General features: G+C 64.0%; 1 protein-coding gene across 39 annotated transcripts in view; it reads right to left on the bottom strand.

Moving 5' to 3' along the window:
• The window catches only part of NCOR2 (nuclear receptor corepressor 2), a 211,871-nt gene that overhangs the window by 70,275 nt on the left and 124,430 nt on the right, over window positions 1-17,166 (bottom strand). For all 39 annotated transcript variants that reach the window (XM_043557333.1, XM_043557331.1, XM_043557336.1 and 36 more), the window contains 2 exons: window positions 16,170-16,224; window positions 13,723-13,821 (listed from right to left, as the gene is read on the bottom strand). In XM_043557333.1, coding sequence (XP_043413268.1) covers window positions 13,723-13,821; window positions 16,170-16,224 — 154 coding nt within the window. The remainder of the gene's footprint in view (window positions 1-13,722; window positions 13,822-16,169; window positions 16,225-17,166) is intronic.

Below are 17,166 nucleotides of genomic sequence, written 5' to 3'. Positions count from 1 at the left end.
GGGGGGCTCAGAGCAGCCTCTCCGCCCCGACCGCATCGCTGCCAGTTCCCGGCGGCTGGCCTCGGTCCCTTCACCAGCCTGTCCCTCACCACCACCAAGACCCGAGACACCAAAGCACGCACTTACCACAGCCTGTGAGCCGTGGTCACCTCTCACACCCGAAAGGCAAAGCCTCCTTCGGAGCCGTCCCAGCAGGTGGCGGCAGGAACAGAGAGGTTTTCCGCTTTGTTCCGAGACGGGTGCCCTCTGTGCACTCGCCTGAGGAGGGCAGAGGGGGCGAGCGGGGACCAGGGAGCAGGCTCCGGGGCCAGAGATGGCGTGGCTGATTGGGGAGGGGTGTCCTGTCGGCTTGGCCGACTTCTGCACACCTGGGAACCCGATGCCGGGGGCTGGGCAGGACAGGGGCTTTCCAACCGCAAGTAGCTTGGCATTCCCAACGCCGCCTTCGGCCGCTTCGCTACCCAGACTCCTGCCCGGGCAGCAGCCTCACCCCAAACCTTTTCTTCCGTCCCTCCCAGTGGCCACAAGGGCTCAACTCCGGGCCACCCACCAGGAAGCACCTGTCGTCATCCTCTGGGTCTGGGCTGGTGGGGCCTCAAAGCCCCGTGAGATCTCATCCCTGGGCCGCAAAGCAGGCCACCGTCCAGCCCAGCATGGCCAGGAGAGGTGCGGCTCCCCACCCATAGAGGCCCAGCCCTGCACCCGTGCGTCCTGACTAACAAGGGCTGAGGCCCGGTGGGGGGGGGGGGGTTCTGCACCTGCTCCCGCACTGAGCTAAGTCCTTCCTGCCCGCACCCCACCCCCTGCCTCAGAGCCCTGGAGAAGCCCCACTGGGAAGATGCCAGCATTTCCCAAGGGCTTACTGCCCAACACGGAGCTATGCACCCCCCACTCACCAGCTCCCGGCCCTCCCGAGTCCCGGTGGCGGCCAAGATGAACACAGACACGAGAGGTGACCCAGGGTTCTGTCCCTGGCCCCACACCAAGCACCTCGTAGGCACCAACCCGCCTGATGCCCTGAACCAACCTCCGACAGAAAGAGCGGCGACCACCATTCCCCTCCCGCACAGCAGGAAACTAGGTGCAGAGGCAAAGCCTCACGGGCTCCGAGGGAGAAAAGCGGATGGTCCAGGGGCAGCAGGCACAGTCCCGCCGTCCCCAAAGCCCTGCTCAGAGTCTCCCCCTACTCCACCCTCCGACCAGAATCGGGGGCCTCGGTTGGGGGTGGGGCGGTCTTTGGGCACCCCTGCCCCTTGCCGCCTCGCCCAGCCCGTCCCCCATCAAGACTCCTTGAGCCCCCACCTGAGCCTGGGCCGGCCCCAAACCGCCCCCACCCCTGAATGATCACCCGCATCGCAGCAGGAATCCCCAGAACGGCCCAAAGTGCCATGTGCCGGGCACTGCACCACGGACCTCGACCGTCTCCTTTACCAGCCCCTTGCCTCTCCCGCTTTACAGAAGAGGAAACTGAGGCACAGGGTGGCCGAGCGACAAACCCGGTCAACAGCAGTGCCAGGATTCTAACCGAGGCCCGACTTAACCCTGGCCGTGCCCAGCCCCCCTCCAGCCGCCCCCACCCCCCCTGGCGTGCCACCCACCCCTCTGCAGGCTCCCACGCCCGTGCCCCCTTGCGGGGAGGCTCGAAGTCCCAACAGACCCTGCAGCCCGGCCATTACTCCCACCACTTCCCACCTAGGTCTGCAGGTCTGCCAGCCACGCCCCGACGGTTTATCAAGCCCCGAGGACAGGGGTGAGGGACGAGGGGGCGTGTGGCTACACCCACTAGTTCAGCACCTTCGAGGCTGCTCTGGAGTCACGGCATGCAGCCCTCCGTGGGCTCCCGGCGTCTCGTGACCCGACTGCCGTCTCCCTTGGGAGCGGAGCCCTGGTCCTGGCCTCAAACGTGTTTCCCAGTGGGAGAGACCCATCAGCACAATAACGACCATCTGCCTGACCTCCTGTTGCACCGAGGTCAACGCTGATTTAGGGGTGCTCCATTCACTCCAGATCTATGTGGCAAGACGGGGACCCCAACTCACAGCACCGCCACCCTCACCACAGCCAGCTCAGTCTCTCAAAACCCGGAAGCCTCTGACGGTCTAGGGCAGCAACCATGAGGACCGCTAACACAGTGAGGATTAACACCTTCCAGGGCCCTGCTTCCCAAGGATCTCACTGCCCGATGGCCGCACACACACGCCCCCTAGGGCGCTCTGGGGAGTCCCGAACCCCAAGACACGCCTGCACCAATGGTATCAGAATCTTGGGGTGAGACCCAGGCCTCGGCGTATTTAAATTCCCAGGTCATCCCAATGGGCATCCAGGCTTGAGAACTGGTGTTTTAGACAAGGAGGCAGCAAACTTTTTCCGTACAGACACAGGTCCACTGGCTTCTGTCACAACTGCTCATACCAACACGGTTTGAGACTTGGACTTGAGAGCAGCCAAGATGTAGACAAGTGGGCACGGTTACGTGCCAATAAAACTTTATTTACAAAATAGGCAGTGGGCCAGATCTGGCCTGAGGGGGCCATAATTTGCCCAGCCCTGCTCCCAGACCAGTGCTGCTCAATCTAGACCCGCACACGAATCAGCTGGGCATGGTGAGAAAATGCAGATTCTGTGGGTCTGGGGTGGGCCTGGGCCTGTGCATCTTCCTGGGGAGGCTGACGCTGCTGGTTCCTGGGTCACGCCGAGGAGCGAGGCTTTCGAGCACCCTTGTTTCACAAAACGCACCCAGGACCTTTGCCTCTGGCAGCCGGTGACGCCTGTGGACCTGGAAGCCAGACTTCACCAACTCGAGCGACTCTGGAGCTCCTGACGAGGGCCTACCGTTGCGTCTGAGACGCGTCAGCGGTCAGGCTCACGACGGGCTTCGTGCCCAGCGCTGGGTCGGGAGCAACCCCCCCCCCCCCAAACCACAGCACAGCTTTGCGGAAACCCTGACCGGATCTACGGTTAGCCGGGGTCATCAGTTCAAGTGCCCGGGGGACCCCTGCTTCCGGAGGGCAGGACAGGCAAGCTGAGCCCGCGCTGTGCCAAGGCCCCGGGCCAGGGCCGCACAGAAAACGGCACGCAACACCGACAATTCCTGACTGCACACGGCAAATGTGGGACACCAAGCCTTCCTCTCCCAGTCTCGAACCTGGTATAGTTAACCGAATCCCCCCGGTGACGCTGCCAACACCTCTGTTTTAGAGATGAGAACACGCACGAGGACGCAGGAAGTCAAGGAGCTCGCCCAAGGTCACGCGGCATTTCCCAGCGGGATCCCAGGGGCGGGTGTGCTCAGGCTCCCCCCTTTCAAGCCAGACTGTGCCCCCACAGCCCACGCCCCACCAGGGGGACTCCACGCCACCAGAACCGCGGGCCCCAACCTTCCGGAGCTGGCGCCTCAGGTGACAGACAAGGAACGCCCGCCAGGGCAGCCGGCGGCTCAGTGCTGAGAAAACCTGAAAAGGCTCGGCAGGCCGCAGACGTGGTGGCAGCTCTTCCTGGTCCATGGGGACGAGGAAGGAGGCCTGTGAGCTGGGTCCCCGAAGGCTTTTGGTTGACAAGGACGAGAGGGGACACCGCAGGGAGGGGGCCTGCGTGGGCAAAGGCACGGCGACGGGAAAACGCCCCCACCGTGCTCACCAAGTGACACACGGCGCCTGGCGGCAGGGCCCGGCCGGCTTCGACACCCACGCGCAGGCAGGCGGGTGGCGCCCTGGTGGCGGTGGGGGAGGGGCGGGCAGGGAAGGCCGTGTTCCGCCTGGTGCTGGAGGGCAGCGCGGTGGCCGATCGAGGGAGGCGCGGCAGTCGGTTCCCGCCGATCCTGCCTAGCGGGAAGAAGTGCCGACAACCCAGGTAGGTGCGGACGCATTCGATCCTCGGAGGATAGGTCCCCCAAAATGTGCCGGGACAGCTTCCCGAGACCCCACACCCAGCGACACCAGAGGCAGCACGGTCTCATCCACTCATTCTATGGATGTGTCACCGGGCGCCTCCGGAGAGCGAACCCAGAGAGGGGCGCTGTCCTCGCGACACCTGCCACCTCTGGGCAGCAGGGAAGGGGGTCCCGGAGGCCGAGGCTGGGGGAGAACTGCGGTCGGGGTCAGGCGCCGGGAGGCAAGACACAACGGAGGTTTCTGGTCCCAGCAGCACCCCCCCCCCCCCGCCTCCCCGCCGACACTCGGCCCCCTACCCTCCTCATCCAGCCCGTCCGTCTGTCCCTCCTGGGAAATGCAGGTGGGGTTAGTCCGTGCGGGGCGTCTCCACACGGACAGAGGCATGCGGGGGGAGCTGGCTCGGACCAGCCCGCGAGAACAGACCTCAACTTGCAGGGTTTTTGCAGACGAGCTGCTATTAGACACAGCCGTTATTAAACACTGAAATACGTGACCTTACGGTTAAAGAAATCATAATAAAAACAAAGGTAACCAGTACTCCGAGTGCCTCGCTTCCCAATCATTCAGCTACGTATGTCTGTCATCTGTGCTCTTGAGGACATTTCTGTCAACTGCACCCACACAGCGGAAGGGGAGCGGGATGCGGCGCTGTGTGTGTCCCTCCCGCTCCCACCTCCCGTGACGTCACGCTGGTAGCTGAGATCGGGGCACGGCGGGAGGGTCTTACCCACAGCCACCGGCACGTGCTGCAGATCGGGGCCTCGCCCCCCCAGAAGGCGGGTTGCTAAACACACACCAGCATCCCCTGCAGACACACGTGCCAGCAAAGCCTGAGTTTCACACACGCACCCGTGACGTCTGTTCTTGTTCTGCCTGCAGGGGAGGCTTTGGCGGCCAAAGCTCCGCTTTAAGCCGTCGGTCAGAGCCTGTCCCGCCACCGGGAATAAAATCAGCGGTCTGACACAGCAGAAGGCCTCGTGATCTAGCCCCTGCCCACCGCTACCCGCCTCACCCACTTCCCTCACGGTTGCTCCCCCTTGCCTCCTGGAAGACGCCACATCTATTCCCACCTCGGGGCCTTTGCACGCGCTGTGCCTGCTGCCCGGGAGTCTCCCTCCAACTCTGCCTGGCCGGTTCCTTCTCATCACTCAGGTCTGAGCCCAAATGACACTTCTTCAGCCAGGCCCTCGAGGTCTGCTCCCTAAAAGCTGCCCTCCCCCGCGTCACTCGCCTCCTGACTCTGGCTCACGTCTTGCGGCCTTTCCCGCCACCTCACACGATCACGCTAATTCACTGTGCCCCATCCACCTCCCACATGGGCGTGTCAGCTCTGGGGACCTGGTCTGTCTTGTTCGCTGTGGAATCAGCTAGAACGGTGACCGTGTGAAGACACGACGACAAGGTCTCCAACACGGCCACCATCCACCCAGGACGCTCCTCGAACGGTCAGGCCCACCACGGCCCCGCTGCCGTGGCCCACGCAGGCACCGACCCGCACACATGCTGCTCTTCTGGTAACTATGTTCTGGCTCTTGGCAGCCCAGCTTGAGACGCCCGGATGTGGGGTGCGTCGGTCCCCAGGCTCTCACCCCCTGGAGTCCAAATGATCCACGCTCACATCTTCTGGACGGGCTCCTGCCCTCCGTGTCCTTCTATGCCTTTGATGTGGTCTGCCTCGGACGGGGCTGGCAGGGAGCCAGGTCTCCCCTGCCACCACATCACGGCCCGTGAGAAGGCCATGCCTGTGCTCTCCCGAAACGAGCCAGCTTGCTGGCTCCCTGGGGTATGGGCTCTCCTGAGAACGGCGGCTCCTGGAATGTGTCCGGGGACTGTGGGCCCGGAGGGGCCTCCCCAGTGGCCTCCCCCATCTCGGGCAGGAATCAGGGACATCTGCTCCCCGGAGCCCTAGATCCGGACACCGTCTGGCCCCCAGCAGGGCGGAAGCATACCTCCCGCGGGCCTGGGCCGTCCAGGAAAGCCAGACAGACCCCCGGGCCGGAGGCCCATCTGGGCTCCGGGCAGCAGTCTGGCACACTCACGCTTACCCCGTGGCCCGGGAGAAACGCAGCCCAACCTGGAGGCGATGTGGCCATATCTGGCCTGCCACATGTCCCTGCCAGACCTCACTGGAGCGGGGATGGCGGTCAATGATTTCATCAGCCCAAGGTGGGGTGGGGGGGGGGGGGACACAACCAGGCCCTGGGAACCAGCACGGGCTGAACAGCAGCTGCCCCTCCCCATGTGGACCACTCTTGGCTGGGCCTGCCCGGGAACAGCCTTCTGGGTCACACTGTCCTCCGTGAGAGCTGCCCAGGCAAAGGAGCCTCAGGAGTGTCCCAGCAACCCGAACAAGGTCACATGCTCCCAGGCAAAGGAGCTGGGAGAGGAGGCTCGGGGGGAGAAAAGACAGGGGAGGAAGGTGAGCGATGGGAGACAGAGGGGTATGGGTGTGGGGGCAGAGGGGGAGGGAGACAAACACAGAGGGAAACGGACACACAGAGACTCACACGTAGGGAGAAGAATCGGGGAAACAGGACACAGAGGCAGAAAAGGCGGTAAGAGACGGAGATCAACCCAGAAAACACAGGAGCAGGAGAGGAGGTGGGGCCGCCAGCACATCCCCCCTCAGACGCCCCGGGGACAGGCCGGGAGGCTGGGCCTCGGCGGCCCAGGGAAGCACTCACCCTCGGGGACACGCCCCTCCGTAGCACGGGCCCCCCCATCACCTGGAGGGCCACAGGGGCCCCGGGGTCAGGGCTGCGGCAGGCCGGGCCTCACACTCCCGGCTCCCCGACGCTGGGGCCGACTACTGACCACAGCATTCCTGGACTCTGGTTCTGCAATTAGCTGGCAGAATGTGGCCCCTCCGTCCACGAATCACGAACCATAAACCACCGCACCGTCACCCGCCTTGGCCGGTGACTCAGCTCGCAGAGAGGATGCTGTTTCTTCGGCCCAGCCTACAGCCCACCCGCCACTCACGGCGAGGTCCCAGGGGCCTGGGGCCAGCACCCGGGGGCTCGGCTCTCACCTGCCAAAGCTCAGGCGCGAGGGGACCGGTGGGGGTGGGCGCGAGGGGCCGCTGGGCCCGCCTCTCCCTCTGTCAGAATATGGAGAAGCTTCTGGAAGGTGGATGGCACCCTCTGGTAAACGCAAACGTGATCCCGATATGCTCCACGTGGCCAGCACACATCCCCTGCCTCCAGGGCCGAGCACCGGGGCCCCCGTGCGCCTCGCCTCTCTCAGGATGACGCGCCGACGGGCGACGCTTTCCATCAAGGAGTTGTACGCTCCACTTTTGTAACCATCCAAGCTTTCAAAACGCAACCATCAAAACGATGAACAAACGGCTTGGCTCAGGGCGTGTGATGAGGGTGTGACAGGGCAGGGAGTCACCTGGGTGGATGCAGTGACATCTCGCTCTACGCGCTGCGGTTACGCATTCGAGAAGGTCACGGCCGCCGTGAGATGTCGTTTGCAAATAGGAAAAGACGCAGGATTTGTCCGTTGCATGGACCGGCCATGGGAAGGGAACTGCTGCCCCCGCTCAGCTGTCCATGGCCCGGGGACCAAGACCTGGCCCTGTCAGCCCACCTCAGGACACCCGGGAAAGGCCATTTCAGCTCAACTCACCCACGGCGTCATCCCATCGCCTCTCCCCCAGCCCCTCTCCTCATGGTCAATCTACGCTGCTGGTGAGCCCGTGCCGCGCCTCAGTTTCCCCTTCTGCCAGGCTGCTCCCTCCCCACCCCCTCCGGGGGGCCCTCCCCAGTCAACGTCCCCCCCACCCAGGCTGAAGCTCCGAGTGGCCCCAGACCGGCAGCCAGCGTTGCCGGATCCGTGGCAGAGATGCAGGCTCCCCGGCCCCGCGGAGGAGACCCTCGGCTGGACGCCAGCTCCGTCTCGGGTTCGTGACTCAGCCCGGGACCCCCGCAGGGGCCCGCCGAGGGGACAGCCTGGCGCGGAGCGAACGTGACTACTGCAGTCAGTCTGGAGCGGAGGGCGGTGTCCACTGCGTTCTGGGGAGCATAACTTCCTGCCGTCAGCGCCGCGGACTCGAGCTCTCGTCCCCAGACGCCGGGATTTGTGCCGGGAACCCATTTCAGTCCCACCGACGCAGGAACGGCGAGGAGGGGGGCTCCGGCAAAGACATCAGGGGCATCCCCCCGTCTCTGGGCCCGGGCTGTGCGCCAGCCAACTCGGGAAAGGCACCGGCCACCCGGCCTGGAGAAGCACCGCCTCGCGCCCACCTCACGGCCTTTCATCGGCACCGTCCGCGAGCTGTCAAGACAGCCGTGCCCGGCGGACGCCTTCCCAACAGCTTCCTGAAAGATCCTGAAAGTCTGCTATTGCTCCGAAAGCAAAGCTTTTAGCCCTGGCATGCAGTAGGCACTCAATAGATGCCCTTGGATGAACGCAATATTGTGCATCTGACACCGGGTGGGGAGGGCCCACTACGGGGCATCTGTTGGGCTGGAAAGCTGAGAGGCCCCTCGTGGCCATCCTTAGCCACCGCGTGGCCCCCAGCCACGGGAGCCACAGATAGGCGCCACGGCCTCTGCGGTCACTGCTCACCCAGAAGAGGGAGGGGACGCGCGGGGGGCTGGGGGTGCTAAGGCGGACTGCAAGAGGGTAAGAGAGGGAGAAAACAGCCCTCTAGGTGTCCCAGAGACACTCGCGGTCCAGGGAGCAGAGGAGAGTCGAGAGAGACGGGAAGAGCTTCCAGGAGCAGCTGCCCCACGAGTGGACAGGGAGACCCAGGCGGGCTCGGTGTGGGGGGGGAGAGGGGCGGTCCACCTGCTGCCCGGACCCAGCACAGCCTACACGCACAGCCCCCACGGGCGATGCGGTCGGTGAGGCGCGGCTTCCACGGACCCAGCCCCACGGCCACAACGTGGCAGATGGGACCCCTCGGGCTCCCGTGGCTGACGGTGCCAGGTCTGATCTCCTCACCTGTAAACCGGGGATCATCGAGTACCCCCCCTCCCCCCGTAAGTCCCGGAGTTAAAACGCGTCCCGCCCTCCGCACAGACCCCGGCCTCTCCGTCATCAGCCCCGTGCGGTCAGCCGCGGCGCTGGCCCATCACGCCACAAGGCCGGTCGGTGCCTGCGGATTCTGACAGGGCTCCCGTGTCTCGCCAACTCCCCCGGCCTCTCCCTGACAAGGCTGAGACCACCTAAGTCTCCGTCCGAAACTGAAGGGACCCGGCAAGGTGGGGCAGGCCTGACTCGCTCCCTTCAAGAAATAAGTACACCCCCGATGGCTCGGCCCCCATCCGCCTGAGGAAGAAGCCGGGACAGGGGAGGCACGACCTCCTGGCCGCCGTGGCCCCGTCCCAGAGGCGTCTACGTTTCATCTGCTGGAAGGACCTGATGTCTGTCCTCCTGTGGCTGCCCAGGGAGACGAGGGGGGCCATCTCCGGGGCGGACAGGAGGGTTGGGAGACAGAAGTGTGGGCAAAGGGAAGGGGCTGCAGGGTGGGACCCGTGGCCCAGGGGCGGGCTGCATGCCGCTCAGACACAAGGATGGGGCGGCAGGGGGTCATCTGGGCGCCTTCTGCTCCCCAGCCCGCGGTTGGTCACCCTGCACGATCAGCCTCCGGCAGCCCCTCTTCCCTCCCGTCCGTTCCCTTCGTCCCACCATCAGCCCACGGGAGGCCACCGCCGCCTGCACCCGTCCCACGCGGACGTGCCCTCGCCTACTCCAGGCCGGGCTGCGGGGACCCCGCCTCCCCACTGGCAGATTTATCGGCAGGATCACGGGTCTTATAAAACCGAGGAGAAACAGGGGGGCCCGGGCCCCACCAGTAACTGCATCTCAGATTAACGAGAGGGGCCGAGGGAACCGCGTCTGCCGTTTATGTCACTGTCACGGGGCAAAGAAAAGACTTACGGCCCCAAAGCCAACGCTCGGGTTTGACCCATTTATTCCATATTTATGAACAGGGCCGGTGTGCCTGGCACAGACGTCCTTCCAGGATCGGCATATAAATCTCTGTCCCCGGGAGGGGCCCGGGCCACACTGGCACCCTAGCAGCCCCAGTGACCAGAGGGAGGGGAGAGCCACCAAGACGCGTCCCATCTCCCGGGAGACAGGGGCCTCCTGTCCTGCTTCCTTCCGCCCATTTGCAAGAGGCAGAGCACAGAGGCATCCTTCCTCCATCCTGGGAGCCCCAGCCCGAGGCATCAGCTTGAGCAGAAGCCAAACCTCAGCACAGAAGTGGCGCAGACGCTACGGCTGTTCCAAGACAACACAGACAAAAAGAGGAAACAGACGTTTCTCCTCTGCTGGAAAACACTCCCGGGCTCCCCAGGGCCCCGGGCTTGCCTGGTCTGGCCTGTCCCAAGTCACACAGTCCCTTACGACGCGGCCTGACCATTCTCGAATCCAGAGGTCTGACGCTCGAGGCTGAGGGCAGATTGAGAGCAAATACGATTAAGAGGGTGCCTATCGCGATGGGCACCGAGTGACGTATGAAAGAGCTGAATCGCTGCATCGCACACCTGAAACTAACCCAACGCTGCACGCTATCTATTCTGGCGCTACAATTAAAAACTTAATTTCAAAAAAAGAGCAAATGTGAGTTGCCTGGCCTACACAGCGTTTTGTTGCTGTTTTCCAGTTTACTTATTTGAGAGAGAGAACACGCACAGCATGAACAGGGAAGGGGCAGGGAGGGAGGGAGGGAGGGAGAGAGAGAGAGAATCCCAAGCAGGCCCCTCACTGTCAGCACAGAGCCCGACCTGAGGCTCAATCCCACGAACCCTGGGATCATGACCTGAGCCGAAATCAAGAGTCAGGCGCTCAACTGACTGAGCCACCCAGGCACCCCTTGGTGTTGTTTCTCATGCACCCTGAGATTTAAAAATCAGGCAATTTCACATAAATCCCGATTTTCAGCTTATCGTCAAAAATCGGCTCTTGGCAATACAAGGCCATCTGGCCAAAGGTCAGCTGGAACGGACACGCGTGAGCTCTGTAAGTCGGCCACGGGCCTCAGCACTCCCTGTGGCCTCTTACGGACGCTGAGGTCAGGTGTGAGCCACCATTCGCCATCACGTTTATGCTCCTGTTTTCCATAGAGAAGAGAAACGTCTCTACTCACTCAGCAAACATGAGGAGATACAGGGTCCCATGACCTTTCCCCAGTCCTTCATTCACTTAAGACCCTGGAAGGTGCCGCTGGGGCGCCTGGGTGGCTCGGTCAGTTTAGCATCCAGCTTTGGCCCAGGTCACGATCTCACGGTTCGTGAGTTCGAGCCTCGCGTCAGGCTCCAAGCTGACAGTGCGGAACCTGCTTGGGCTTCTCTCTCTCTCTTCCTCTGCCCCTCCCCCACTCTCTCTCAAAATAAATAAACCGTAACATAAAATAAAATAGACCCGGGAAGGTGCTAAGACACCTGTTTCAAAGACTCTGAGGGCGCGGTGCTCACTCATAGCCCTGTGCCTTTCACCTGCTGCTCTCTCTGCCCAGGACACCCTCACCTCTGTCCCTGTTCAGCCGAGGGGCCGCTCCTTACCCTCACTTTCGAGGGCCTCTGCTGTATGGGAGCTCACAGGCACAGGGCCAGCACGTGGCATCAGAACCACATACGTGCGCTGGTCCCTACAAAGGCAAGGAGGTCCCGGTGCCCAGCACGAACACCACAAAGTCAAAGGCGTGGCCGCCAGGACCAGAGATGCGGGACACGGGCACCCCCAGCCCTCTAGGGCTTGTCCGGGGATACCCCCTCCCTAAATAACCCTCCCTCGGAGTCAGAACCCTCTCTCCTCTAGGGCCCCCCGCCGCGCCACCAGGAAGGGTTTCATGAGCCCACCCACGGTGCCCCCACCGAGGCAGCGGCACAAGCAAGGGCACGTGCACCTGTATCAGGTGCTCAGCAAACACCCCAAAGCAGGACTTATTTGTTTTCATCTTTTTAATGTTTGTTTATGAGAACGAGAGAGAGAGAGAGAGAGAGAGAGAGAGAGAGAGAGACGGCATGAGTGGCTGAGGGGCGGGGAGAGAGGGAGACACAGAATCCGAAGCAGGCTCCAAGCTCCGAGCCATCAGCACAGAGCCTGACGCGGGCTCGAACCCACGAACCGTGAGATCGTGACCTGAGCCGAAGTTGGACACTTAACCGCCTGAGCCGCCCAGGTGCCCCGAAGCAGGACTTAGTTTTAAATACAAAAACCTTAATTAATTTATTTATTTTTACATAAACCTACAGGCCTCTATTTTGCCCCAGTCTTCACCGCTGTGCCCCTCCTGCCTCAGCACATTCGTGCCCCCTGCCTGGAGTTTATGTGAGTTTGAGCCCCTCGGTCTAGAAAATTCCCAACGGCACTTCAGTTTCTCTTTGCAGTGAAACGGCTCCAGGCCAGCAAGCCTTGGTTTTCCGCATCTGTTAGATGGGCAAGCCGGCCGGGCAGCTGTGGCCACACAACACTGAAGGCAAAGCCCGTCCGCGGACCAAACGTCGCCACCCTTCAACGACCCAGCCGGTGAGAACCAAAGCTCGGGCCCGAGTGTGGCGGGGGGAGGGGGGAGGGGGCACTTAGTCTAACAACAAACTCGCTCCCGGATCCCGTGTGGCTTGGCCAACAGGAAAGTGGGTCCGTGCCGCCGAAGCATACTTCCCAGAAGGCAAGAGAGGAGGAAAGGGACGTGGGCTGGGAACCCGTCTGGGGGACCTGACCGCAAAGTGGGGGTGTCGCAGAGGGCACCAGGCCCCCACTGCCGATGGCTGAGCGCGATGACTCGGGACCCTGTCCTGGGCGGCCCGGGGAAGGGAAGACGCCGCGTCGGGGAGCACCCGCTGGAGAGAGAGCTTCCAGACCCTCTCGTCCCAGCCCCCACTACTCCCGGCCATCACTGCGCTCCCCCAGGCGCCCCAGGCCAGAGGCCCCAGGGAGGCGACGGCTCCGCCTGCTCCCGGCTGCACCCAACGGCCACACCCCCGAAGGCCTCCGCACGCCTGTCCGGCCTGGAGCCCTCCTAGGGCAGCGCCAGCCGACCTCCTCCCGGAGCCACGTGCTCCCAGCACCTGCCCTCGACCGACTGCCAACGGCCCAGCAGTGAAACAAATCCATGCCGTCCCTCCGTTTCCCACACCATCACCTAGGAGCCCCCTTTCGTACGTGTCCTACTGACCCCCACCGTCTTTACCGTTATTTGTTGAACACGCCTTCAAACCGACTCCTCGTCTCTCTAACTCAGAGGTATTTTCCGGACCGGACCGGGCGCTTTCTGTCCTGACTGCTCCCCTCTGCGGCTGCTAACAGGCGAGCTGAGCTGCCACGGTAACAGGGAAAGGGGCGGACGTGGCTGTGTGTCGATAAAACTTTACTCGCAGAGAGAGGTGGTGGGCCGGACTTAGCCCGCAAGCCATAGCTTGCCGAACCGCGCTTTAAGGTAAGCGATCCTTCGGTCTCCTCCCGAGCAGTCACGTCTGACAGACTGGCTGCCTTTTGCTTTCAGATACGCAGAACGGTAAACACAAAAGAACTGTAATCGGTTTTTAAACGTGCTGTGTGTGAACCAGCCCGAGTCACCCGGACAACCCCGTCCTCGCTCTAGGGACGTGGCCCTTTTCACCACGGGGATCACGATTCACCAAGCCAGGAGTTCTAGAACTTTCCAGGCTAAGAAAGGGAAGCGGTCTTTCTCCTGGCGCTCCTCTCTGCCGCCGGGGCGGGCCGAACACCCCCAGACAGGGTCTCCCAGCCGCCCCCGAGGGGGCCCGAGCCCGCCGCGCCGACGGTCACACGCCCCCCCCCCCCCCCCCCCGCCAACGGCCGCAGGGCACGCCGGGAACCAGCCCCAGAGCCAACCCCTCCCGCCTCTCACCTGGCTCTTGCCGCGGCGCCGGTAGCTCCTCCTCACCAGGCTCTTGTAGTTCTCATTCTTCTTGGTCAAGTAGTAATAGAGGACACACTCGGCCACGGTCTGTGGGACACAGAGGGAACACCGCGTACAGCGCGGGCGGTCAGAGCAGGCGGCCAGGAGCCAGAGGCCTGGGTTCAAATCCTGCCTCTTCCGCATCCGGCCGCTCACCTCACCTTCTCGGCGGCGTGAAGGGGATGCTGAGCGCGTGTCTGAGAGCGGCCGCGAGGACAGAGCCCTCAGGACAGCGCCCGGCACACGGTACACACCGCGGGCGTGTTCCCCGGCCTGCCGACAGCCGCCGTCAAGGACGGGGACAACAAGGGGTCGCCTGCCTCCCCAGGCCCTCCGACTCCCAGCTGCATAAACTCAAAGCGTGCCCGGCTCGGGCCTGGGTCTCCCGTCTCTCAGCCCAGCTCCTTCTTCCCCAACCCCCGGGGCCCCGAGTGCCCTGTGCTGAGCCTCGTGACCCAGCCGGACTGTAACGTCCCCACGCGCCCCTTCGCCTCTTGGGACGTTTACGAGCGTCTCTGCCTTGGTCTTTTCCACACCACTCTGGGTCTGAACCCTGGTGCCACCTGCTGATTAAGCGACTGGCCCGCCCCGAACTCCACCACCTCTTGCCCAAATGGGACCCGTAAGACGACATCCTCAGAGCAAACAGAATCAGCACGGCCGTGCCTGCCACCTGTGACCACAGGCCAGCTCCAGGTGACAGCTGGCTGACGCTGGCAGCCGTGACAGACAGGACGTCAGATGTCGCCGTGGTGCTCAGAGCGGGAGCCAAGACTGGGAGCCTCTGGAGGCCGTTCCGTGAGGTGAGGGCCGCTGGGTGCCGAGGCAGGCTGGGCCTCAAGCCCCGGGGCCTCTGCCCCCTCCCAGAATACACGTGGGCAGAGGCTACTGCCCTGGTAAGCCTGGCCCCCCAACGGGGGCCCGCGCGAGCATGGAGAAAACCACTGAATCATCAGATGCCAGTATTTGCAAGTCGGGCGACGGGGGTGCCCGACGTGCCCTTGAACGGCTCAGGGGCGCGCCTTCCGCGCCGGACGACAGGGAGCCGGCCCTAAGCAGCAGCTGCCCCCGCAGACGGGCACAGGCCGGCCGGCCCACCGAGCCCCCGGCCGGCCATCGGCCTCGCTCAGAACACGCCTCTCCCCAAAGGCACGGAGCACAGTTGGCAATCCCTGCTTCAGACCCTTCTGGAAGCTCTACTGACGTCCCGTCCTGAGCTGCCTCTCAGCCAAAATACACCCTAAGGTCTACTCTCCAGTGTAGAGACTCTGATTCCTCGGTTCCCAAGCAATTCTGTTCAGTGACCGGCTTCTGAAACCCTCGCCTCCATCCCTGAGGAGCCCTGACCTAGAGCCCCCCGGACTGTCCACACCCCCAGCACGGAGCCGTCATGAACTCAGAGGAAGGCTGTTTACAGGGCTTGCTTCCCCGCGCGCGTTTTTCAGGCACAGAGAGATTTCATCTCCCCGCGTTGCCTCGTCTGCCTCCTCCTATGGCTATCAGCTCATTAAGGGCAGACACTGGGAACAGCTGTTCAACTTTAAAATAGCTGCGTGGCTCCTGCCCAGACGGCCCTCCCTCGACTGAAAACCATGAGGCCTCCAGCAGCTGGGCATGTTGTAGGGCTGGGCGTGGGCAGGTGCCCCCGCCTCTGAAGAACCTGATTCAAGGGAGTGCAGCGTAAAACCCCCCGGGGACAGCAGCCCCAGAAGGTGAGCCTTGCTGGACGCCCTTCCCGCTCCGCCCGACGGCACAGGCTCTCATGCAGACCCCGCCCAGCTTCTCCGGGCTCTGCCCAGCCCAGCGAAGGGTGCCGAGTGGCAGCCGGGAGTGAAAAGGGGCGCCCTGCCTTGGGCTGGCTTTGGGGGCGAGCTCGGGTTTGAGCAGCAGCTCTACGGAATGTTCGTCCCGGCGGGATGAGGACTTACTGGCCACACGCCTGGCTGGCATCCGGGGTGTCGGAAAGCACAGAGTGGCCCTCGGAGGGCCCAACCCCCTGGAAGAACGCCACCCTCGCCTATAAAGCCGTAACTGGGGCGCCAGGCACAGCATGGCTTCCAGAACCTGTGCCCAATCCGCAGGGACGCTCGCTGCCACGTCCGAGGCGCTGGCCGGGGAGGCCGGTGTGCACAGCGCTCCCGGGTTTCTGGGCCTGGTGCTCCGCCCCCTGGGCCAGCAGGGGCGGGGCCTGCGGCTGCTTCTCAGAGGAGGGAGCAGGAGGGGTGAGGGGGGAAGGAGGGGAGGAGGGACAGACAGAGCAAGGGGCAAGCTCTGCGGGCAGGGAGGGAGGGCCCTGGGCGCCAGGGCAAGGGGCCGCCCACCGGAGCGGACCCCGGAGAGGCGCGGAGCGGGCAGGGCGGCCGGGCCGGCGTCTGGGCGTGGGGGCAGCGACTCACCTTCCTCTCCAGGAACGATGCGATCAGGCCGAAGTTCTTGGGGTGCTGCATGAACCTGCGGAAGGAGAAGGGCGGGCGTGAGGCCCGGCCGCGGGGGGCTTCCCGGCTGGGCGGGCGCCGAGCACACGGGCGCCTGCCATCTCCGCGGGCCCGGCTGGGCGGGCGACGCCCCACTCGGAGCAATTAAGCCCAGGGGGGTGTGGGAAGGGCGGGCGGGCGAGGGTGAGAGAGGGCGTTCCTTGGAGTGAGTCACTGGTTTTAGCGCCTTTGAAAATATATTTGTTTGTCCTGCTGGAGGCGGCTTCCAGGAAAAATGAGGACACTGCACGCAGCTCTTTGGTGGGGTTCCCCCCCTTGTAAAAAATGCCTTTGTTTCTATCTCCGGCCGGGTCTGGGAAGCTGGGCCTCGCCCGGCCCACGCGGGCCCTCGCAGCCAGGCCACAGGTCAGGCCGAGAACCGCCAGCCTCCCCGGGAGAGCGGGGAGCTGGGGCTCTGCGTGCCCGCGGGGAGGTGGCAAGAAAGGGCTCACGCCGGAGGGGGTGCGGGGTGCTGGCACCCCACCAACGGGCTTCCCGCGAAGCCTGCAGAACTACTGGGAAAGACTCGGCAAGGCTGAAATGTCAGGGCCACGGGAGCACGCGGGCAGCGGGGGCGGAGATGTGGGTCACGGCCGCGGGGGCCCCAGGGATGCTGGGTGGGGTCCCTGGCCCCGGCCCAGCCTCGGCCTGCCGGTCCCCACGATGCGCCACTACCCGCACGGCCTCCTCCGGGGAGAGAAGGAGCCACTGGTGAGGCGGGGGCCCCGGGTCCCACGAGGGAGCCCGGGCCAGCGCCTGGTGCTCTCCCGCCCGGCCCTCCAGACGGCTGGGCGGGAGGCCAGCGGGCCCCTCCCCTGCTCCCCAACCAGACACCGGAGAATCCGGAACGGCCTCTTCTCTCTTCCAGGAGGAAGCCAAGAGTCAGAGTGGCAGGCTTCCCCGCCCGGGATCCTGCCTC

The sequence above is a fragment of the Prionailurus bengalensis genome, chromosome D3 (genome assembly GCF_016509475.1).
Source record: "Prionailurus bengalensis isolate Pbe53 chromosome D3, Fcat_Pben_1.1_paternal_pri, whole genome shotgun sequence".
Classification (NCBI taxonomy): domain Eukaryota; kingdom Metazoa; phylum Chordata; class Mammalia; order Carnivora; family Felidae; genus Prionailurus; species Prionailurus bengalensis.
Note: the sequence above shows the minus strand (reverse complement) of the source record. Positions and strands in the feature narration are given on the sequence as shown.